The 24,154-nt window shown below is 41.6% G+C and overlaps 1 protein-coding gene across 2 annotated transcripts in view; it reads left to right on the forward strand.

Moving 5' to 3' along the window:
• The first annotated feature begins 392 nt into the window (after positions 1-392).
• SHB (SH2 domain containing adaptor protein B) overlaps positions 393-24,154 on the forward strand; it is a 61,767-nt gene continuing 38,005 nt past the window's right edge. The window contains exons 1-2 of one of the 2 annotated variants that reach the window (XM_071424598.1): positions 393-1,424; positions 14,128-14,245. In XM_071424598.1, the coding sequence (XP_071280699.1) occupies positions 837-1,424; positions 14,128-14,245 (706 nt within the window). In that variant the 5' untranslated portion in view covers positions 393-836. The remainder of the gene's footprint in view (positions 1,425-14,127; positions 14,246-24,154) is intronic. The other variant, XR_011678842.1, reaches the window with a different exon arrangement.

Below are 24,154 nucleotides of genomic sequence, written 5' to 3' on the forward strand. Positions count from 1 at the left end.
GGAAAAGTACCTACCAAGAAATATGCAACATCCTGTTTGTTTAGGCTCAGCCCTGGCCAAAACCAGGGCTTGGTTCATTTTTAGGCGCCAGCTGGAACCCTCCTACCCCACCACGGAGGGGAAGGGGCACACACAGGTAGCAGTACTAGGGAATTCAGAGTTCAAACTGTGTAGGTGTTGGCTGCAGGTCCCACGGCCCCTCCAGACGGCAGGCGGAGGCACCTAGGAAAGGAACGGGAAGGCACCTCTGTCTTCCTCACGGCGGCAGCTCCCCTCCCCCGCCCGTTAGAGGGCGCAGCGGAGAAGCCCCGGCGGATCCCGTCGCGCCAGAACGCGAAGGGAGGCTAAGGCGGCACCGGAGGCGGCACCGGAGGCGGCACCGGCGGCGGCGCCGACCCCGACACCGGCCCGCGCAGGGTCGGCCCATCGGCACCGCCCCGCCGGCACCTGGCGCGGCCCCGCCCGGCCGCGGCGGTGGGCGGGCCCCGCATGCAGATGCGTCCCCCGCCTCTCCGGTGCGTGCTGAGGTCAGGCTGGGCTGCGCTGCCAGCGCGGAGCAGCGGGGTTGAGGTCGCGGTAGACCCGGAGCCGCGGGGGCGGGCGCGGAGCTACGGCGAGTGCCTGGCTCGGGCCGGGAGCGGCTCCCTCCCGCCGGGAAGCCGGAGGGCTCGGCGGGGCCCTTCCAGCCGCTGGCAGCGGGAGAGCGGGGAGTGCGCGGAGCGGGGCGCCCGGCCCGCCCCGCCGACCCGCTCCTCCATGCGGGCGGCGAGCGGGGCTAGGGCGCGGGGCGCCGGGGGCAGCGCGCAGCGGTGCTGAGGCCGCGACCGGGAGAGACGATGGCCAAATGGCTGAATAAGTACTTCAGCCTGGGCAATAGCAAGACCAAGAGCCCTCCGCAGCCCCCGCGGCCCGACTACCGGGAGAAGCGCAACGGTGCCGGCAGCGCGCCCCGCCCCGAGGGGCTGCCGCACCTCCACCTCCACCACCACCACACCTCGCCCGGCTTTTCGCGCCGCCGTCCGCGCGACGACACCAGCGACCTGCTCCGCGCCTACCGCGCCCAGAAGGACCGCGACTTCGAGGACCCCTACAGCGGGCCCGGCTCGTCCCTGCGCAAGCTGCGCGCCATGTGCCGCCCGGACTACTCGGCGCCCGAGGACCTGGGCGAGGGAGCCCTCAAGGCTTCCTCCTCCTCCTCCTCATCGTCGTGCTGCGCCACGCCTCCCACCACCGGGTCCCCGCACCTCTTCCGCAGCCACAGCGAGCGCCGCCCGGCGACGCCACCCGACGTGAAGTACATCTCCCCCAAGCACCGGCTGATCAAGGTGGAGAGCGGCGGCGGAGGCGGCGACGGCGCGGGCAAGAAGCTCAACAAGGGCTCCAAGCAGCCGACGGTTGCTGCCCCCTCTGCCATGAAAGATAAAGTAAGTGTTGTGCTCCTGTTCCTGCCCCTGTAGGCTAGGTGGTAGGGCTGGAGCTACGTCAGGCCCTGGAAGGACTTTTGGCGAGGGGACTAGCTTCTGTCCATCTGGAGTTGTCTCTGTTCTCAGCCATCCTTCATTGGGTGGCCTGGCCCTCTTTAATGCTTTAGGTCATGCGGAGCATGTGCAGGGATAGCACGTGAAGTGATGGTGCCTTGTCCTTATGGCTTCAAGCTCGCTTTCCTTGTGATGGGACACGTTCCCAGGTGTGTCTGGCCCTCCTTTGAGGCGCAGTTCACTGCCAGCCTCATGATGGGTACCAAGGCTCTTGTTGTGACCCTGCAGAACAAGATATGAATCGTTAGGGGGATGCTTGGGGAGTGCTAAAGGCCCTTGAAAAGCCTTGTGCTTGTGACCCCAAGCTGAGGCCTCAGCGCCACTGCGTGTGGTATTGGACAGTCATATATAAAAAATAAACTGGTTTTATGGAGAGGATTTGTCATTTGCTTATTTATAAACTTCTTACCTCCTAGTTCAGTGTTAAAGGTGGTTCAAAGTCCTGTGTTACAATGGCAGGGCAACTTCCATGATAGCTGTGTTTCCAACTGGTTTGTAGCTGAAGCAAATTCCATAGCTACTTGCCCAGTTGCAAACGTTATCCTGTCTTTTATTGGTCATTCTCTTCAAATTTTAACAAAACATTCTAGACACAACACTGGAAAGTACTGGCCTTGGGAACTCAAGTTAGAGAGGGCATAGCATTAATTGTTTTTTAAGAACAGCACATCCTCCTGCCTGTGTTGGTCTTGGGAGTATAGTTCAGTTTCTGTCATGTATTGGAAATAAATGTTTCTCTATTTTGTTAATTGGCATTTTCAACTCCAGGATAATAGTGACATCACAGGAATTTCAGGTATGTTCTGAATGTTATCAGTCTAAATGATCTCTGTATACATGTTTAAATATGTAACATGATTGCATTGCCACACTTCCATGACAACTTGATAAATTATATCTGTCCAGGTGGAATTCCAAAGAAATCTGCTTGTGATGGTGATGATATAGGGTGAAAAATCTAGGATTTATTCTGTTGTCTTAGTTGGTGTTCTGACTGGAAGCAACGTTTTTTGTGGAAGTGATTGATTAAAGGCTAGCATCTCACTATGTTTTCCACTATATGTTAGAATCTATTCAGTCTTCTCTAAATTTCCTACATTGATATTAGGTATCCTCTTTTAGGGAACGCCTTTCAGCAAAAACAAGTGCTTGGGGCCGAATGTATTTTTTCTTTTTTTAAAATCTCTGTTCAATTTTAGACCCTACTGAAGCAATTTTTATCAGGAAATACGTATTTGTTGCTAGGTAACGTGCTGCTTTGTAATGGTCATAAGTCTGTATGCTAATCCCAAGCCCTTGTTGCAGGTTCTGAAACTTGTAGGCAAAAATTCTCATATTTAGCGGTTTTTTTCCAATTATTGAGAGAGAAAACTATATGTGACAAGCGGGAAATCTGAATGTATCTGAGAAAAGCCAACTGTGGCTGCCCGCAACAGCATTTTTATTCAACATAGCTTGCCTTTTGTTCAATTGTGTTAGTTGTGTCAGCAATGGATGTGAAATCTCATTTATTTCACAGCCCCAAAATGCAGAGTTTGACAGGTGAACTTGGTAAGTAGGGGTCATAGTGGGCCAGCAAGGAACTGCTTCTCTTCTACACCTGTGATTCACTGAGGAAGAAAAATTGGGAATTTAGTTAACTGAGTGTCTGTAGCTCATTAGCGAACAAAGCAATTGAAAATAAACTTCTCTAAGATATAAGAAGACAGTAAAGATGGAATAAAACCCCCCAAAGCTAGAGGTCTGCTGGTCATAAGAATTCACAGACATGCTAAAAACATTTTAAAAACTGGTTTTTTTATGCTGTGTGTAAGATAGCATAAGCTAGTAAACAGTTTAGGAATAAAAAAAATAACTAAGGGCCATATAGTTCTGTCTTCACAGAAGTATGTTAGTGTTTAATGATCCAGTAATGCCTGTTAAATGTTTGTGTTTCATTCCAGCATCACTGTTTCAGTGTTTTGGTGGTGTTTTTTTTTCTTCTGAATTCATTTACAAGGATAGAATGCTGTTTTCCTTTATGTGTTGATGGAGAAGTGAGAAGCAGGGGTTTCAGCAAATTCAGTGAGCAATTTTATATCTTCTGTGATTTGTCATCAGTAAAGAACTGGATGAAAATCTCAGTTTTGTGTCATACTTGAAAGAGTTACTGGAATGGGAAGGGGATTCATGGAGGTGCTTGTTTGGTGTGGCTGCTTATAAAGGGCAAATGGCAAAGTACAGAGAGTGGCAGATTGGTTAGCTGAAAATCCCAGAGGAAAAGAAAAATTGTAAACTAGCTGATTCAGGGAGTAAAGGGGATGGAGATTTAAAGTGGTGGCAGACATGATTATATTATGTAAGATTTTAGACAAAGGCTGGTAAAGTAGCCAGAGAGATATAATCTATCTGGGATTCAGGAAGTCTTGATATGTAGCAGTGGAAATACCAATTAAAGCTGAAGCAGACAAACCCAAATTGCCATGCACCTTTTAGTAGTGAGGTGACTAACCAATACAACAGATGCAGTGAGAGTCATCATTTCCAGATGTCTTTGAATTCAAATTGTTGGGTGGATTTTTTTTTTTTTTTTAATTATGTAGGTAATACAATTAGGTGGGTTTGGGGACTTAAACTGTGGAGTTTCCCTTCAGACAAGGGAGAGCAGGGTGTGTTACAATTAATGGCTGAAGCAGTTCGGGTCCTCCAGTATGGTGGATAAGGAAATGATTGGCTTCCATCTTTAGTGCTGGCTTGTGAGAGCTTAGGTTATTTGCTTGCAACAAAGAAGCGAGGGAGTTTGGGCAAGTTGAAACAACATGTGGTTTTATTCTGGATCAATCTGGCATCTCCTGTATTTGTGTAAGCATAAACACAAGACTTTGTTTAAGACCAGCTCACTAGGCAAACCACTTGTGAATGGAGATCAAAAGAAATAAACTGAAATCTTTCTTAGTTACTGTCTTCTATCTGGATTTACACACACTTTGTGTGTGTAAATCCATGACATAATAACTGAGGGGGAAGTGTCTGTGTGAAAGAATACTTCAGATATGTTTTCACCTATTATGTATTTGAACCTAACCATTTCTCTGCCAGGTTTAGCAGCTGAAGAACCTGGGATATTTCCCAAAAACAGCTGCATCATACTTCATCACAGGAAGTTCTTAAGATGTAAGCCTGGGTTTGTAGCACATTGTCCTTTAAAAGACATTTATTTCATAATGAGCAGCATTTTGCACTATCTCTGTTCAGTGGAGACAGAACAATGTAACAATTCTTTATATTGAATTCAGAAGACACTGCAGGTTGCAAGATCTATTTCCACAGGTGTTAAAGAAATTTTTGACATTAATCTCCCTTCTTTATTAGATAGGTTTGTTGGCACAGGTCAGTTATGCTATCTGGTAGTGCCTCAACACAGGGACTCTGAACAAATAAATCCCTAGGCAATTATACACTTACAAACCAAACTCCCTATCCCTCACATGACAGTCTGGACAAACAGCAGCATTGGGGTCTGGGGTCTTCTTACTTCTGGTTTTCTGGTTTGTTACCAATTGCTTGCTGTATGTTTAGTTTGTTCTGCCACCCTTGTTGTAATATGGTTGTTGCAGTCCATAAGCTGTGATCTATTATTTTTTAAATAATATTTAAAATGCTAGTTTTGTCCAGTTAAATTATTATTAATGTACGTATTGTTAGCTCCAGGCTGTACTATAATCTCTGTTCAATTTAGACAACATAACCTTGTAGTTCCAATAAAGTTCAACCTACAGCCTAACAATTCTACCTATTTTTGTCAGGCAAGCACTCAGCTACTTTCAAATAGTACAAAATTTTGAATGGCAAGACAGGATGTGTCTGATGCAGTAGAGAATAACTTGATTCTGCACAGTCAGAGTCGATCTAGTGCAAAAGTCGATCATGTGAATGTTGTGCAGCAGCAGCAATCAACCAGGCAACTGTTCAGGACAGCAGAGCTGCTGACTTGATGTACAAAGTTCTGAAAACACTATGCATAAGAAACACATGCCTTTGCAGTAGACTAGCAAAGTAGTGTCCCTTTTTGAACTTCTGACATCTTGCATAAAAGTGATTAGACTCTGTACAACATTATTAAGATCTTTATATTATTAAAATACTGTTTTAGGTTTGAGCAGATGCTTGTCTTATTTTTGTATATGGAAGGTCTATATTTTATTTGATCTTTAAACTGAGAATAAGTCATGTGCATTTAAAAGAATCTTGCAGCTGGTATTTCAAGGTGAAATACTGAGAAAACACTTGAAAGATGTCTAAACAGTGTTGGGTTTATTTGTATCAGAGAATATTATTTCTAGAGATCCTAAACTACAAATGTAACTCAGTGTCTTATTCCCATGTTTCATCCATTGCAGCAGAGTTCCAAGCTGCCTCTCCATATGGTTGGTTCTGAAATAATCCTCCTCTCTACATGTGGTTCCCATTGTTATATGGCTCTGTCTTTGAGTGAAAGCAAAAAAATAGTCATGGCTGCTGGTTGTGCATTAACTGCTTAGGCAAGGCCATACATAAAGGCAGGACATTATAGTTTTTCTGCGTATCTATGTTGTTACAGGCAGCTATAATGCAGCTAGAAATGCAATTTTTTCTCATATGTCAGTCTTATGATTAAGGGACTACAGCAGTCTTGCGAAGAGGAGGATATTTAGATACAGCCTGAGACTTTGGAGTCTTGGCTTCAGAACTTTTTTGGAATGATGTGGTAGGCTGTTCAGTTACGAGTATGCCTGGCATCTGCACTGTATGCACTGCTTGGAACGCTCATGGCTTTGGAAGCTATCCAAATTGTCAGACTTCTGGGCACAAAGAGATACAAGCAGAGAGAGACTATCAGGAAAGAGTATGAAGGAGTTGGATGACGTGGAAATTTAAGAAGGGAGTGGTAGACTTCTGGAAGAATGTATCATGTGTATGTCTTTGCATGTCAGCATCTCAACTCCATTGTAAGAAAGTTCCTCAGATACTGCCTTTGAACAAGGGGATGGACTTGCTCTTCTGCTACAACACTGGGGTCACCATAAATGCAGCTTTCTTACTACTGCCTCATAGCACACATGTTACCTGTAGACTTTCCTTCAGAACTGTCCAGATGAGGATACACTACAAGTACTACATTATTTTACATATCCAACTTTATGTAAACTTGCACACCAACTGTTAGCATTAGACTGTTGTAATGTGTATGTGGCAGTAAAACCTTCTATAGGCTAAATAAGGTTATGCAATTTACTATGATTCAAAGGGTATTCTAACTCTAAATGAGAAATTGGGAACAGCAAAAATTGTATGGGAATTCAAGTAAGTATTTTAGCCTGATTAATGAGGAGAACGGATCTAGAAAAGAAAAAGATGAAGCTGTGTTTCTCTTTTTAAACATTAGGTTTGCATGTAATCTTGTAGTTTGCTATCTGATCTTGTGGCTAGTTTACCATTTTATTCGCTTGGATCACTGAAGAAATGTCTAGTTTTATAAGATTCTTTGCTCTCCAGGCTCACTGACAATGGTGTAAGAGATATGTTTGTGTCTCTAAACACCTTTGTATATGTCCTTGCTTGTGCTAACCACTGCCTGGTGGCAAACAATATGGTTTGACTTTTTACTCCTTTGCTGTCCTGTGTCATTGTGGTTGTATCCTTAACTAACAGTATGGTAGGCATGGTTTGGAAGTGAAGTGATATGAGACTAAGCAGTTGAAACAGCATAATGTGGATTCTAGCAAGAGATAGGAAAAGACTGTGGTGCAGATCTTCCTGGGTAGGCCGTTGTTTTTGTAAATGTTACTGTTAGTCTATTTGCAAGGAAACAGACATAAGGTGTGGTTTTGGAGTAGTTGTGCATTGTCCAGGAAGTGTGGAAAATTGTTTAATTGTTTTACAAAATATATTCTCCTAATGACATAAAAGGGGTACAATTTTTTTAAGTTTTTTTTAAAAATCTGTGTTTTCTAAAAAGAACAATATATCTTAATTTTTCTGCTTGTCTTTCCTTCAACAACTCTTAGATCTACTGAAAAATCCTCAAAGCTGTATTTTCAGATTTAAAATACCTTAATGGATGGGTCAAGGAAGCACTTGTTTCTTTCTGAGGGGAAAGGTACAAATGCATTTTTAAACTTTGAGCAGGAAGTGCTGCATTGCCTGCCATGTGAAGAGTGGTCTGCATTGCCCTTTGTGAAGCAGTGACACATATGGGATAGCAGGGGACTTCAGTTACTGCCTGGGAATAGAGGAGAGAAATGGAGGGCAAGAAGGCAAGAGCTGTTATTTGTATCAACTTATTAGCAGTTCAGTTCTGTCCCTGTGAGTGTGTGGACTTATAAAAATGGAACAACAATTCACCTTCACTGAGCACCAAACCTTGTATGTGGAAGAATAGCTCTTGAAATCCTGTTATTAAAAACTGGGGGCTTTTCCCCAGCACCTCACTATCAGTTCACAACTCTCTGAGAAATTTAGGCACCACATTCCCTAATTTGTGTTTCAATTACCTTTTAGATGAGATCTGTCATTCTTTGGAAGTCATCGCTATGAATGAGGTCTGTGATTCCTTCTGGGGTCAGAGCTAGTGTTGGTCTTTCTTAATACCCAAATTTAGGACTAGGAGGAAAGGCTCTTTATACATTTTATCTGTAGGGTAGTCCTCTAGAATCATACCCTAAATTTCTGACTTGGTAGCAAGGTATTAAATGCCCTTGATTTATTTTTCCTGATACTTTCAGGAATCCGGCCATGTACAGATCACTCTATTAGCATGTTTTCCAAGGCTGTGAAATTTATTTTTAATAAAAAGTGGTACTTGGGCTACAGGGAGGGTTATCCAACAGGTTCTTGAATTCAGTGCTTCATGGAAGAAAAGTGGAAGTCTTTATTAATATGGAAAATAAATCAAGACCAAACTTCACAGTCCTGCTGTATGCAGGCTGAGCTTTGTCCAGGTTTCAACAGCCAGAGATGTCTAGTTGCCTGAATTTTACATGAAAATATAATTATTTAGGAAACATCTGCTTAGGGCATGTTTGGCATGTGAGACCTGGAGGTTCCTTGGGGTCAAAGAGAAAAATCTGGAACTTGTCAAAAATATCATGTTGTGAAAAAGCCCCAAACATACCCCTGCAAAAAATCCGCAACCCGTACGACACAACGCCAACCAAACAAAATAACAACACAACTGTCCCCATTTAATATTGTTAATCACTGTTGGCCACCATGATGATTAGATGGATAGAGTACCTCTCGTATGAGGAAAGGCTGAGGGAACTGGGGTAGTTCAGCTGGGAGAAGAGAAGGCTTTGGGGTCACCTAAATGGAGCCTTCCACTATCTGCAGGGAGCCTACAAGAAATCTGGAGAGGGACTTTTTTACAAGGGCATATAGTGACAGAGCAAGGGAGAATGGCTTCGAAATGAAAGTAGATTTACATTACAGTTTAGGAAGAAGTTCTTTACTGTGAAGGTGGTGAGGCCCAGGTTGCCCAGAGAAAGTGTGGATGCCCCATCCCTGGAAGTGTACAAGGCCAGGTTGGATGGGGCTCTGAGCAGCCTGGTCTATCTAAAGGCATCCCTGTCCATAGCAGAGGGGTTGGAACAAGATGATCTTTAAGGTCCTATCCAACCCAGGCCATTCTGTGATAATTTAGAGTGACTTCTACTGTAGCTAGGGACTAGTCTTTTGTGAATACAAATTCTCAGAGAGGTTTAAGAATTTTCATTACATTGTGTTAAATGTGTTAACTGTGGTGTTTCAGAGATATATTCACAGTTTTTAAGTGCCCTTGTCTTCTGTATCTTTGCTGATAGATACATGCTGGTATCTGTGATATTGGTGGGCCCAATTGCAACTCACAGAAGTTGAAAGAGGAATATATGGTCTGCCATTATACAGTTATCTAAGTATGTGCCTGCCCATGGCAAGAAGTTTGGAACTAGAGAATCTTTAAGGTCCATTCCAACCCAAACCATTCTATTATTTAATACTGATAATATAATAATATATATTATTTAATAAAAGAAATCTTTAAAGTAAATGTCCCCTAATAAATTCCCCAAAGGCCTGGTGGACAGGAAAAGTATTTTAGATTTTTTGCTACATGTTGTTTATTATAATTTCTCTTGGATTCTTCTAGAACAGTGTGTCCTTAATCACAATAGCCACTAAATTAGGGAAATAGCTAACAGTTCTGTGGTGATGTTGGTGTTTTAAAGATAGCTTGATCTTCTGCATTTCTGTTCAATTAAAAAAAGAGATTACTTCTATTTTTTCAGAGTGGTGAGTTCTCATTTGTTTCCTTCTTTTTCATTCCCTTGAAAATGTTGGGTTTAGTCAGATAGAGACACCTGTGAAATTATGCACTTAGGTGTGTTCTTTGGTTTCTTCCTGTGGCTGCATATGCAGATTATGCTTTTGTATGCAAATACTCATTTAAACTTGTGTTTAATATGATAATATTTGTCAGACTTTTTTTAAGACTGTAGAAGAACAAAGACTATGCATCAACAGTGAAGCTTGCAACTTAGTTAATATACAATAGAAGGATAAACCAACCGCAATCTCAGCTTATATGTAATTTTCTGGGAGGTGGAGTGATTATTGGGCTTTTGATCTTGTATCTGCTGATGAACTTTTTAGCTAGAGTTATGGTTTTTAATTTGTCAACTTGTCTGGTAACTGAGCTGTACTCTTTTTCTCTATCTTCTGATTTTTAACTAGCAACCTGCAAGGAAGAGCCCCTGTGAGTGTTCTTTAAATGGTTATTGACTTCTTTCAATAACTGTACTTCTATTTATGTGTTAAAGTTTCTTTTGCTTGATATTACTGATGCCTCGAAGTACTACATCTACATATATACAAAAATAGAAAATAGTATCATATGGGATGTCATAGAACAGGCTTGAATAGAGCAGGAATCAGTAGTTGTGGGAGCTCCTAGTCCACACTCAGAATGTAGATCTGGCATTCTCTCAAGAGATAAGCCATAGGTCTTTGACAATAACCCTGACAAATGCAACTGATTTTGACATTAATTTGGAATCTGGATGACTGCCTTCTGGGGATTCCTGATAGCTGTGTTTTCATTTTGACAGACTGGACCTGTGAGGAAGGTGGCTGGATTTGGCAGAGCACGGAGCCAAATTAAATATGTCCTGCTCCAAAGGTCATCCTCTGCGTATGAATGCTGTCTTTAGCTGTGCATAGAAAATTTCAACATGTTGCCATTCCTCTGATTATGTCCAGGGTAGATGTGGCAAGTACAGCATTAGATCCTGGATAATCTAATTAGCTGAGACTTCTAGGAGGGATGCATTGGTAGACATGCATTGGTGGATGCTGTCCATTATCTTCTACCTCCTGTCCAGTGTTTGTCAGTCAGTAATATGAAAGATAGTTTGGAGACCAGTCAAACAAGTTTAGCCATTTGCCTTCGAAGTGCACTAAATCAAAGCTGTGGAAGGGGCACTGCATGCAGGCAGTGAGATCTCCTGTGCTCGCCTTGGCCTCTGGACTGTAGAAAACAAATGCCTGACTGAGACCAGTTTGCTGGGCAGAGGTTGAAAGGTTGTTGGGAGAAATATAAACAAACAAAATGCCTCTTTCTGGAAAGCTAATGAGCTCTGGTGAACACAGGAGCACATTGGTTGTCGCAAGACCTGCTCCTACATGCCTGTGGGGAAGAGGTGACAGCATGGTGTTCTCACAGTGGATCTTCTCCATGTGGCACGGAGGTGATCAAGATAATGATCTGCAGAGCCCCCACTGCATATGCAAGGCATGTACCTGTGATATTTGTTTAACATTGGAACGCTTTTTCTTTCTCAGGATAGCATGAAAGCGGTATGAGAAGAGTGTATTAATACCATCTGTCATGAAGCAAGTGTTTTGTTTAACTAGAAAATTCATGTACTCAGAACCTTCTATTTCATCAAAAGTTTTTGTCTATACTTTGTCTACCAAGCATGGAGGCTTGGAAGGTGAGCTCATTAAGCTAAAAGTAGCTTATGTGGAGATGGCAAAAAGACTTGCAGAGTAGGAACTCTTTTTCTGCTTGAGATCTCTGAAAACAGGAAAAATAATCCTCTGAAATAGGGTTGTCAAAAGCAGTTCAGACATTTACAGTAAGTATGTTATAATAAAACCGGCAGTCATACTCATTTGAGGATTTTTTTGAAAGAAGTAGAAATACTTGAGATTTCCTAGAAGTGGAGAATTTATAGCTGTTAGCAAGTATAGAAGAAATCAAATTCTGGCACTGGCCAGCTGCTACATCTAGGCTGAGAATTACTGAATTTTAGTATATATGGAAACAGTAACAGTCAGCTGGGGAGTCCTCTGACAGCTCAGCATTGTAAATCTACTTGTAATAAGATATACAGTTCCAGGAATGGTAAAGCAGGTTGCTCTTTCTGCCTGAGTGCTGAAAAGTGGGTTTGGTATTTGCTGTAAAAGGGTGTTGTTTAGGTTGGAAGTTTTTGGGTGGCTTTTTTTTGGGGGGGGGGAGGTGGGGGGGGAGTCTTGTTTGACAGCATCTTTTATGTATAATTTTCCTCCTAGTATACTTTGGGCAAATGAAGAAGAAGAAATGTCAAATAGCTGTGCTAAGTCTGCTTTCTGTTTTGTGTTCTAGTACAGTTGCGCAAAGGATTGGCAAGTACTATGTGTCAACATTTGCAAAGGAGAGCAGCACAGAGCACATGAAACCACCTAGCAGCTCTTGACAGGCTTGGGCAGAAGGCAACATGGATGGCATTTCAGCTGCATCACTTTTGGAAATAAAACTGCCCTTGTGACTAGGAGAAATTACTGCGTGATACACGTTGTCCTCTTTGTCTCAAGGGTGTGCAGCTGCTGTCACTTGATTTGCTCCTTGGGCATATGTTGCCAGACAGGGGGGAGGGGACTTTTCCCCTTTGTGTTAACTGTTTTTAGAAATAATGAGGGAGTAATTTTGGACACCAAGTGAAAGAAAGAATTATGTTTTCCTCTCTTGATGATCCATGTCAGTCTGGTGATTTCTGGTCAAAAAAAAAGCTTCCAGTCACTTTAAGCTCTGAGCGGAGAAAAACACAAAAAAACCCATAATTAAAACGTCAGTCTTGGTAGTAAAATAAGCAAAATAAGTAGTATAAAATTGCTATGTGCCAGTGTTACGGGGCCTGAGTAATGACTCTGAAGTGTGTTAGATGTTTTGTTTCCTAATCTTAAAGGAGATCTGTCTTTCCTAATAGAGTGCTCATTTATTCCATGGCACTCGTGCAGGTGTTTGATCTGTGAATACTTGTGTGTCCTGTTTTTCTTCTCTGACTGGTGGGATATGCTGGCAGCAGGAGACAGAAGCAGATGCAGCCTCAGTCTCTCAGCTGGCAGTGTACTCCTGGTTCTTTGTTGAAAATATTGAAACTGTTGGAATAGCACTGTGCTGTAACTCTTACTAGTGCTTGTCTGAAAAATGTGAAGTAACTCAGTTGAAAAATCCCTTGCAAATAAAGTAAGCAGTCAGGGCAAAACCCTTTAGGCTTGCCTTGCTTTGAGTGATGAGTTGGATGGGGTGATCTCTTGTGGTTCTCTCCCATCTGAATAATCTTATGGTTTCATAGGGATTCTGATGTTGAAGCCTGCCTCTGCCTGCTTTTGTTTGCTTCAGACTTTTGCCTGTAGATTCTATCTCTGTGCTCTGCAGTATTTCTCATAGGAGGATTTCTGCCTTTGCCCCAGTCCGCTTGTCACATCCCAGAAACAAAGATTAGCTCTACCACTTCAATTATAGGGAGGCATGATTCCTGTGACTTCAATTGACTGATAAAAAACCCATAGATAGGTTCTACACAGCATACAATGATTTTGCAGTTGTCAGGAAAGCAGAGTAATATAAGGTCAAATGTGAGATTTTCAAACCTTGAGATTTTTTTAGTCTCCTAGTGGAGAAGAAAATGTCTTCTGACAGATAATTTCTTTTTGCTATCTTTTGTCTCAGTTCACAAAATATAAATAAAATAATGTTCCTTTGAGCGAAAGAATGGCACAGATGGTTTTGGGGGTGTAACTTTAGCCAAGAAGTTTATTTTGTGTCTTGTTTTTTTCAAGACCTAAAATTAAAAGGCTTCTTATTAATGCAGTGAAAAGAGTAGCTTTAGAATATTTATTTTAAAAGTTTCTAGGATTATTTTCAGTTGTAGTTCGTAAACCTTAAAAGCAGAGGAGATGAAGTATGTGCAAGGGAAGGAATTTTTTTTTTTTCCTGAATATTAGCAGACTTCTCTGATAAGATTTGCACTGGATTGAAGTTGCTGACTGGTTGGCTCTTTCTAATCTTGTGCTAGTCAGAAATCCTTTTGACATGGAGTCTGCCTTCATGAGGTTTCTGGTATAAATAGGCGCACATTTGTATTTCAGTACCATTTAGTAACTAATCTGCGGCAATTGCGTATTTATCCTCTGAACCAAGACCGTACTTTGAAGATGGCATAGGATGCAGCCGAGTGAAGGTGTTTTTATTTGCTGATAGGATGTCATTGCCTTCTGCTTTGTACATCTCACTGGAGACTTTAGTAACAGGCTCCTTCCTGTCTTTCAGGTAATGATAGCTGATGACTACTCAGATCCGTTTGATGCCAAAAGTGAATTGAACAGAATGGGAAAAGGGGAGAACACCGGCTATATGGAGCCATACGAAGCCCAGAGAATAATGGCTGGTAAGAAAAGACAGTTGCATGTGTGAGCTCCAGTTGCATGGCAGTTCACATGCATATTATAGCTGCTGTGAAACAGAAATGTCCTTTGGCATGGAAAACCATGTTTCTGAAGATGCTTAGGTAGGCAGCAACAAATGCCATAGAAGCACTGCATTTTCCTGCATATGCCTTTATACCTAAAAATACTGCTCTGTACCTCGCTTTTAAATATAGAAGTTTTGTACTGTCAGGTGATAAGATGAAAAAATAAGAGCAATGGAAGTTGGAGTGTGTGTTCCTCTTCTCGGCAATGTGAAGGCTGTCATCTGTGTATGTGGGTGAGATGGCCAAAGCATGACATTGTGTTATTCCACTTAAAAACAGTTGAACAGCTTGCTAATGGACTTTTTTCCTCAATCAGATTTGGACTTCTTGGTGTTGGAGGAGGGCTGCAGATCTACATCTTTCTGTAACTTCTTTCCTTCCTTCCTTCTCTGATGTTTTTTTATCAACAGTCAAAATGAGACACTATAGGATGCCTGTGAGCCTTTAATTGCTCTTCTTGATAGTGTCCTTCCTTTTCTGTTATGTAGGAAAATGGTTAGTGGTGATCTTGTATGCCTTTGAACTATTTAAGTCTCTGGTACCAGCATTGTGCAACTCTATTTTCTGTGTATTTTCTTTATCAGCATCAATATCCTACTTGTTGGCTGTGCAGTCTGTAAAATGTTCTGAGGTATTGGGCCATATGTTTTTAATTTGTGATGATTTGACCAGTCAATACATATCTTTGTGCAGATCAAATGTACATTTCTTGGATTTGTACAGCAGGTCCTTTTTTTCTCATTTTGCGGTATAAGTCAGTCTTGTGCCCAGTTAAGTTGATTGTATGCTTTCCTTTTCTATTGGCAGCTCCTGTTTTGGGCCCTCAGGAAAGATTAATCAGTGGGGGAAGATGAGGCTGTTGGATGCAAAGATCCTTTTTTCATGCAAGTGTTCCTATTTTTCTTTTCTTAAAGCATTTCTGAAGAGAGACACAGGAAATGACATGGAAACAGTTCTTTGGAAGTTTTCAGTACCTTATAGAAGGGCTGGGAGCTGTTACTTCTCATTAGTGTAAATCTATTAATTTTAAGTCAAGGAATTTCTCAGAAAATCATATTAGTCCAAATAATTTCTTGCTCTTTATACAGCAGTGGTGAGCACTTTTAATTTAAATTATTAAGCTTATAGTGCATTGGCTTGTTTCTTCCTGCATTTAGGACTGGAGTTTGTTCTCTCTTCTTTTTCAGATTAGTCATAACAAATGAGATATTTAGTTGGACTATACTGGATGGCTTATCTGCAGAAAGGGACAGTAGGTTCATGAGCCATTGCAATTACGAGACATCCTTTTGCCTAATTGGTACTTGGTGCAACTGATAAGCTGTTATATCTGCTCCATGTCATCATAAAGGAACCATGAGGAGGTCTTCAAGATTTTAAAGGCACTTTTGAAAATAGGGTTTAATTGATTATAATGATAGAGCAAATGTTCTGAATATTCATGTGACTGAGCAAGTAGAAGATGATTGATGTACCTGTGAAGATATTTTGTGTTTTGAGATCGGGGTATTTAGTTTCCAGTCATCTTGTCCTAATGTGGATAGAGAAGGTCTCCCCATAAACCTCCATGGCATCAGGCTATGTTGACTGTATTCAAGCACATAGTTTTATGTGTGGGGATTTTGTAATTGCTCAGGTATTGCCTTTGCACTTTACTTAAAAAATGAAAATCCAAAGGCATCTTGTTGGAGAATTTTTAAATGTTCTGTTTATACTTACTGAGTGAGTTCTATTATGTACCTGCTGCTACTGAAGAAGGCCTTTTGACTGAAGTTTGACTTGCCTCAAAATATTTACAGCTTTGTTACGTTTGTTAGTTTTGTTATCTGATGAATAGAAGAACATCAGATAACAAAACTAACAAATGCCATCAGATGGCTATCCGTTTAGCCTGACTAATCTGATTAAATCCTTCTGATTGCATTTAAAGTGGCTTAATCCTAGAGAGCACAAATTTGCATAATCCAGCGGAATGCACTGTAGGAGAGATAGAAAATAAAACAGCTTTTTATTAGTTATTCCATGTTTACTGGTGTACCTTAACTCTTGAACTCTGGGGACCCAGTGTAAGGGTCGTTGAAATATGACCCTAAAACTTCTGTGCATGCTATGTGTTCCTTGAGTTAGTAGAGGATTAGACAAAAGCAGGTGTCCATATGAAATAAGACCTTGTGATTTCAAGATGAGAAAGTAAGCTTATATCTGAATAGAAATGTATGATGTCTGAAGTAAGTAGTATTTTAATTCAGAGTTTATCCTTTCTTCCTAAAAGTTCTGTGGTCTTGCAGTTGTCAGGCAGTTTGTTCTGAGCTGATGTTTAATTTAAAAGAATAGGCAGTCCCTGAGTTGATTTACTTCAATTAATTATTGAAATAAATAATTTTATCTGTTCCCATGCTGTCTGTGGTTAGAATTGGGTTCTGTCAGGCTTGAAGTTTCTTCTGCTGATAGTGCTCCCCAAAAATCTGCAGATTTGTGGTTGTGATGACTGGAAAAAAGGGCAACCTTTATGACAAGGTTTAGAAGGACTTCTCAAGGAAAGATTTGACCTGAGGCCAAAGTAGAATGTGTTGACAACATGATAAATGCATGTTGATAAGAAGCTATCATCTTTTGTCAGCTGAACACATCTGCTGTGGTATTGCCATTCCTAAGTGTCTGTCTTTGTCTTCAGGAAATCCATGCCAGAGGTTCAGAGAGAATCCCTGGCAATCCAGTTCCTGAAGTGCTGTGTGGTGGGAATCTCAGCTTGGCTGGGTGTGCATGCAAAGCCACAGCAACAGTTGTTGCATCTTTGCCTTGACCACAACCTCTCTGGAGATTTCATGTCCCAGAGTAACTACATGAGTATATAGGAAGTTCTCTGTGGTATATGATGTGAAGTATCCTGGACTATGCATGGAATTGGCTGAAGATTCTGGACTGGCTGCTATCAAGCATGCAGTGACAGCAAATAGAGATAGCTGATTTCTAAGGATCCTGAGTAGTAGGTGGACTTTACTTCTCCCCTGGCATCAGTTTGTAGCTGCTGCAGTGGCATGTGGTCTGTCACAGAAACAAGCCTGTGCTGCTTTACCTAGGCTGTAGCCAAGCATCACTGCTTGGACCAGGTGTAGTATGTTCTTCATGCTTGAGAGAGAGCTCTGCAGAGAAGCAGTGGCTGGAGATGCTGCATTTGAACATTCAAAAAGTGAATGGCTGAGATACTGTCAGGTCAGAGTGCTGGTGATCATAATATCCAGGCCTCTCTGTCATCCATTTCTCTCAGGGAATGCTAGGAGACGAGAAGTTATTTCCACTTGAGTATTTACTCTCATCAGCCTGCACTGAATGTCAAATCCTGAAGAAGGGTCTGTTTGTTTTCTGTGGTAATCCCTTACCTGAGAGAAGAGAGGTTTCCTTAGTTCATGGATATGACTATGGCAATGGTTGGGGAAAATGTGTGCATTTTTTTCACCTTAAAATCCCCTAAAAGTCAGAAGGCCCTGTTCCAGCTACAGCCTTACAGCCATGCCTTTCCTCTTTCTCCTGACAGCTGTGCATGTTGACATAACTCTTCCAGGCATCTCTGCCTTTCAGAAAGAATTAACACTAGTCCTCAGATTGCATGAAACATTTGCCATCAAATGCCAGATCAAGGCTGCCTATACCACAGCCTTCTGTGTGCTGCATCATGGAGTGCATCTAAAACTTGCCTTTGGAGAAGGATCCAATTTTGGATCATCATTCAAATGGAGATATGCTGATAGGCAAATTGTTGCACAAACATTGTGTCATTTTAAGGTATGATAAGGAATACTGCCTTTAGAGATTGAGATAATATAATAAACTGCATCTGTTGTCCTACTTGGCGCTTGGATTTGAAGAGAGTATCTTGCTTCCAAAAGGAGATATTTTATGCCCTGTGTAACTTCTAAAGTTACCCTCATCAGCACAACTTATGATCTCTTGAGTATGAAGCACCTAGCATGATACATACTATAATATATAATTCAGCTTACTCAAACCACCATAAAATTAAGGTCATTTAAAGTCTCAAAATAATTTGAAACATAATGAAAAATGGCTGGGTAAGGGGCAGGGGTGTTTGGTGAGAGAGGAAGTAGAAAGCATCATTGGGATATGAGGCCTACCCTGAGAAAAGTGTGTTGGCAAAATCACTTCTCTTTTTTCTGGATCAGGAATTGTATCTTCTGTTCTGTAGAATGGTCAGGGAAGGAGAAATTAAGCCCTTGAATTAGAGCAGTGATTTGAAAGGCGAGATAAGCATGTGGTGCATCAGTGCCCTGATTACTTAGAGATCTAGGAATGCCTCAGGTCTATGCCCTGGTAGTCTTGATGTACATCACGTTTTTCCTTTGCTTTTATAGATACGACCTAGGACTGTGCCAGAGACATCAGCCTCTTTATGAAGTTCTGGCCTCTAGTTCATACATCTGCCTCAATGTGGTAGCCAGGGAGAAAACACTCTTCTTGTGTCTCAGAATTCAGAAGATTTAAATGGATAGCATTACTGCAAACAGTTGATTTCCTTGAGATGTAACATACCATGTGGTATTCCTCATGGAGCAAATGCTATGTTATGTGCAGACTTAAAAAGGCTGCCATAGCACTATGGATAAAACATACACTATGGATAAAACATACACACAGTGTATGTTTTATCCATATGCCTCTGTTCTGATCTGGGTAACTTGAGAGGTTCCTCAGGGCATAAAAGATCTCCTTTTGGACAGTCAAAGTAGGTGTTACAGGAGGAAAGAATTCAATTTGTTATTGATGTATTTCTCACAAGAGTCTAGTCACACAATTGTCCTGGGAACTGGACATGTTAGATCTTGTAGGTGGGATGTGCCAACCCATGAGATTAGGGAAAGTGCTCACTGTGCATTTGGTGAGTCTGAAATTGACACAAAAGCATGCTGCCACTACTCCTTGAACATTGGAAAATCTAAGTCATGAAAAGGCTTCTGGCCGTAAATGGAAATCTGAATTCAAGTTTCAAACTGAAAAGATAAGCTTGTATGCTTGCTCCAGGGTTAGGTGAGTGATGTAGCAGAAGGATCCGTGTACTGGACTGAAGACCTGGAGAATCCCTAGAGCTTTTCCTAGGGATTCTCTAGAGCATTAGAATCATGGTACAGAGATACTTGTTTTCTTGCCTGTGTTGTTCAATGCTTTCATCAACCTGAGCAATTACATATTAGCAAAAGTGAGCACAAACTAAGGGAAGTGTGTGATGAGGAAGGGCAGGATTCTCATCTAGCGGGGCTTTAATGCATGTGAGCATTTTGTCAACAGGAGCTCTTTTAAAATTAAACGAGGGGTTATTAGAGAGAATTCCAAAAGAAAAATCACAGATTTGTTCATAGGCTCACAATATTAGCATCCTCTTCTTTTCTTCTTCTTTGTATTTATCATCCTGTCTCCATATGCATCATCCTGGCTGTACCATAGAACAGCAGTGAACAAGTCTAACTAGCTCATACTTAGAGATTTTGTGCTGGGCTTCTTTCTCTGAGGATGCAGAAAGCTGAGACTCCTCTATAGGTGCAGACAGTGCTAGAAGAGTAAATGCCTTCTTGCACTTCACTACTTCTTTCTAGGGACTGAGGTAAGAGTCCATAGCTGCATCACAATGGAATCTCTAATGCATGACAGGCAGCCTAGCAAAAACAGTGCACCTGCCTTAACTGGGAGCTTCCCATGGACATGCTGGGAGAAGTAGCTCAGTCTTCATGCAAGCTATCACAGAAATGCTGGGAGTATGGAGAAAACAGCATTCCCATGAACCTGGACCTACTTCAAAAGGTCTTGGGTGTCAGTTTCCCTTGTAACTAGAAAGGCTGTCTTTTTGTTCAGACATGTAACTTCATCTGAATAGTCACTAGAGCACATTGGTGGTGAGTCAGATCTTGTAAAATTCTTTACCAGGTGGCCTCTGGCATGTTGCTTGTTGGCACTGGGTTTGCAACTGCAAATAATATAAGAAAAGCAATGATAACTACTTTGATAAAGGCTTTGATTATGATGCCTGGATTAGCACGTGCAGATGGGAAGTTTAGGAAGAATATTTTTGGCTTATTGAAAATCACTAAGCCTAGCAAGCTAACCAGATCTCTAAGCACTGTAGTGGCTCTGTGTAAGATTTGCTGTCTGTCTGTACGTGAGCATGGCAGACAGCTGTAGTGAACACAGGAGAAGCAGTGTATTTGTCCACTAAGCTCAACAGCTGGCATAATTTTCAAAAAGCTTTAAGCTCCTTCTTGTGTTCCTACATTTATGTGTTTCAAGTCTAATTCTCTTTGAGGGTCTAACAATAGGCTAGCCATGACTGGAAATGAGCCCCAAATGAGAATCAATCCATTGTGAATTCTTCATTAGCACTATTATCATCCGGTTTCCAGATGATGTGAATAGACCACATGATGGTCATTCTAGTAAAAAAATTAAGATTTTTATTTTTACCTTTAAAAGTCTAGAAAAGTGCAAGGTAACACTTCACTCTTGAAATTTAATGCGCATGTGCTCTCATCTCAACATTTGCAATGTGGAGAGCCACTGGGTAGGATTTGAAGATCAGCAGCACACCAAAGTAAGTTTGTGATTGATAAGAAGATAGTTTTATTTGGTGTTGGGAGTTTCCTTTGGAGCAGCACTGGAAATCTTGGGGAGCTCTTCCTAGAAGTGACAAAGGAGGGATGTCCGATGTGTTCTGAGCATTCCCATCATTTGGAGCATAGTGCTAGGGTTACTGTCACCTGCTGCCATCCTGTAGTGCAAAACTCCCTGCAGCTTGTGAGAAGTGAGGACATATGCTCTGAACAGCTGTGCTTCTTCTTTAAAGTATGCTAGATGCAATTTTAATTAGAAACCTCCTGGGCTTCAGCATCTATTTCAAATTGTTTCTTACTTAATTTGGAATTTGGACAGACATTCCATTGGGCAATGATTTAAGGGAAAGAAATTGTCTAAGAACAATTACAGAAGAGAACGTCTTCCTTGGCATTAGGTCTAAAGTGCATGAATTGAGTGATGTTTGAAATAGTGCTGGACCTGCTTCAACACAAGTCCTTGCGTTCTCTGAGCAAAGCAGCGTGCTGTGAAACCCTACCAGTTTAGAAGGATGTCCAGTTGCCAGGATCATCAGTACTTCTCTTCCTGTCTTCATGAGCACTTGTACCCCATCAGTGACTGTGAGAAGATAAAGCCAGAAAGGGGAGAACCTAGTTTCTCATGCAATGAGAGACTGTGGTGTGCAGTGGTTGCTGCAGCTGGGTGCATCACTGGGCTGGAAACCAGCTGTGCATAAAATTATTACAATTTCTTTATGTTTAAAGATGTTTCCTCCCTAGAAAGATTTAAGGTGGTCTCTCTAATGTTTAATATTACAAGTTTAATTTAATGTTGGTTTTGTTTGTGTTTCTACACCTTCACCTTGTGCTTTTGATTTGATATAGTTTGGAAATGGACTAAATGTGAAACTTGAATCACAAGCCTGAATAAAAATTGAGTTTTTCACAGTTTCTTGACTCTTGTTCTCATTAAGACAAAAGTTTATGCCCAAAATAATGGAAACAAGATGTCCAGAACTTTGGAAATGTACATCAGAATTATAGTAAACTATCTGAGGATGCATGTTGAAGGACTGTAACTTCATTCATTCAATTTCCTTGCTCACTGTCTGATGAACGTGTACTTGCATAAAAAGCAAAGTGAAGGAATGGATGTTTGGGAAAAAGAAACCAATGAGGTCAAGATGCTATTTAACCTTTGCCTGCAATCTGGAAGACTGGTGTTGGCAAAAAAGCAGTCGTTTTGAGACACTTTCAATGAAGATGGTTAGTTTGACAAAACCTATCTGCTTTCCTAATATAAGCAACGTGTGTAATGTATGCAGGTGCTTTTTCCTTCATGCCCACCTGTGCTTTGCATGCAGTGTTGCCTGTGGCATAGGGAGTTAGATTTGTGTTTCTTAATATGCTGCTTTGCTTCTGTGTCTGTTTTCACCTGCCAGTTACCACAGGGCTTCCTTCTACTCCATCCTTCTCATTCCCAGATAAGTTTCACGATTTTGGACTGTTCTTCTTAAGAACAATGATACTTTTAATATAGGATGTGAATTGCCTGTCCTTTCAAGACAGCAATGCTTCTGGCAGCAGTTTGAGTAGCACTGAGGTCTCTGTGGTCGAAGAGGATCTTTAATTGTAGCACTCCAGCAGCTGAGTCTTGGAAATATGAAAAAGAGAACTGTGACCCTAAAGTGAAAACAATTCAGTCAATTGGAATATTGGTATTCTTTTGGTTACAAAGGTGAAAGAGCTAGTGTTTTTTCATTTTGTGTCCTGCTGACCTGGTCAAATCCTTTACATCTCCCTCCCATCTCCCCTCTACCCTCCTCTCCCCAACTCTTACCCTCTAGTACCACGTATGTTTAATTTGAAGGTGTCTCACTTCTCTGGTCATCTATTTCATCTTGGTACAAAGGATTCTCTTAGGTAGAACATGCCTGAATGAGAAAGTATATGGACATGAAGGGATCCTCTGCCTGCCCTGTAGAGATTGGTGTGAGTTGTATAAACCCTTAAATTGGATAAAGTAAATAAAAAATGAAATTGTTCTGCATTTTCCCTTGTAATCAGACCTCTGTAGACTGTGATTCCTTCCGATTTAATCAGTGTTCCATCTGTTCTTTCCATGCCTGGAAAGGCTTAGAGACAGTGAACACAAACTGAAATAACAGGTTCATTGAATACAGAGGGGGGAAAAAAAAAATCTCACTATGAGGACAGTCAGATTGTGGAGAAGGTTGCCTAGTGAGATTTTGTAGTCTCTGTCTTCAGAATTTTTCAGGACTGGACTGAGAAACCAGAATGTGAGTAACCTTGTCTGACTCTGTAGCTAGAACCTGCTTTGAGTTGTACATTGAACAAGATTGCTTCCACTTCCTGAGATTTTGTTTAACCTAGCTTATTTTATGATCCTGCAACTGATTTGTGAAAGTGAGAAGTGGCTGTGAGAGTCAGCATATCCCAGACTTGATTGCTGGAACCCGTGTTTGTTTAGTCTCAGTTGATTTCCAGCTTCATACCATGACAGTATGTTCCCAATACTGATCCTTTTAAACTTTATCTCTGGGAAGACCAGACAGGTGACTGTGAGGCACAAGGACACAGTCTGCTGAGATGTAGCTTGAGCAGGGGCTCATGCACAAATACTCTGGTTTTGTGGAGGTAACCCTAGAAGGGCAGACTCCATGCTGAAAGCATGCTGTTGAAGCAAGGAAGTCTGACTCCTGACAGCTGTTCACTATCAGTTTGTGGGGGGGATGGAGCAGAGGCTGAACAGATGGGTTTCCAGACTGCACTCAGCCTGTACGTGCACTTCTGGACTCTGTTGGCAGGAATTGTGCTTGCTTTCCAGGTGGAGGTTATGATGGAAGATTGGGTGACTGATGCCATTGTGCCCACAGCAAAGGAGCACTGTAAACTCATTTTTGGTCTGACTGGGAGGAGTGTTATTTTATTAGATAGGGGGACATCAGAGGTACGTCTTGCCAGCATATCAGCTCTCAATCTTCTCAAGCTGGTGCCAGCTCTATTGCTTCTTGCAACATGGCTCAAAAGCAGAATGTGGAGAATTCGTTACCTGAATAATCAGCAGTGTATGGGAGATGTAGACTGTTGCTGATGAGTTTTACAGGTCTTTGTTATATGGAGATGTAATGGCGATATTAAAAGAAAAAATGAGACATGCACTTGGGACAAAAAGTGATACAAAAATCCCTTGTCACTCTTGTATGTATCTTCAATTATGCTTTGTTTT

The sequence above is a fragment of the Agelaius tricolor genome, unplaced genomic scaffold, assembly GCF_023055355.1.
Source record: "Agelaius tricolor isolate 1412-34295 unplaced genomic scaffold, bAgeTri1.0.p SCAF_4, whole genome shotgun sequence".
NCBI lineage: Eukaryota > Metazoa > Chordata > Aves > Passeriformes > Icteridae > Agelaius > Agelaius tricolor.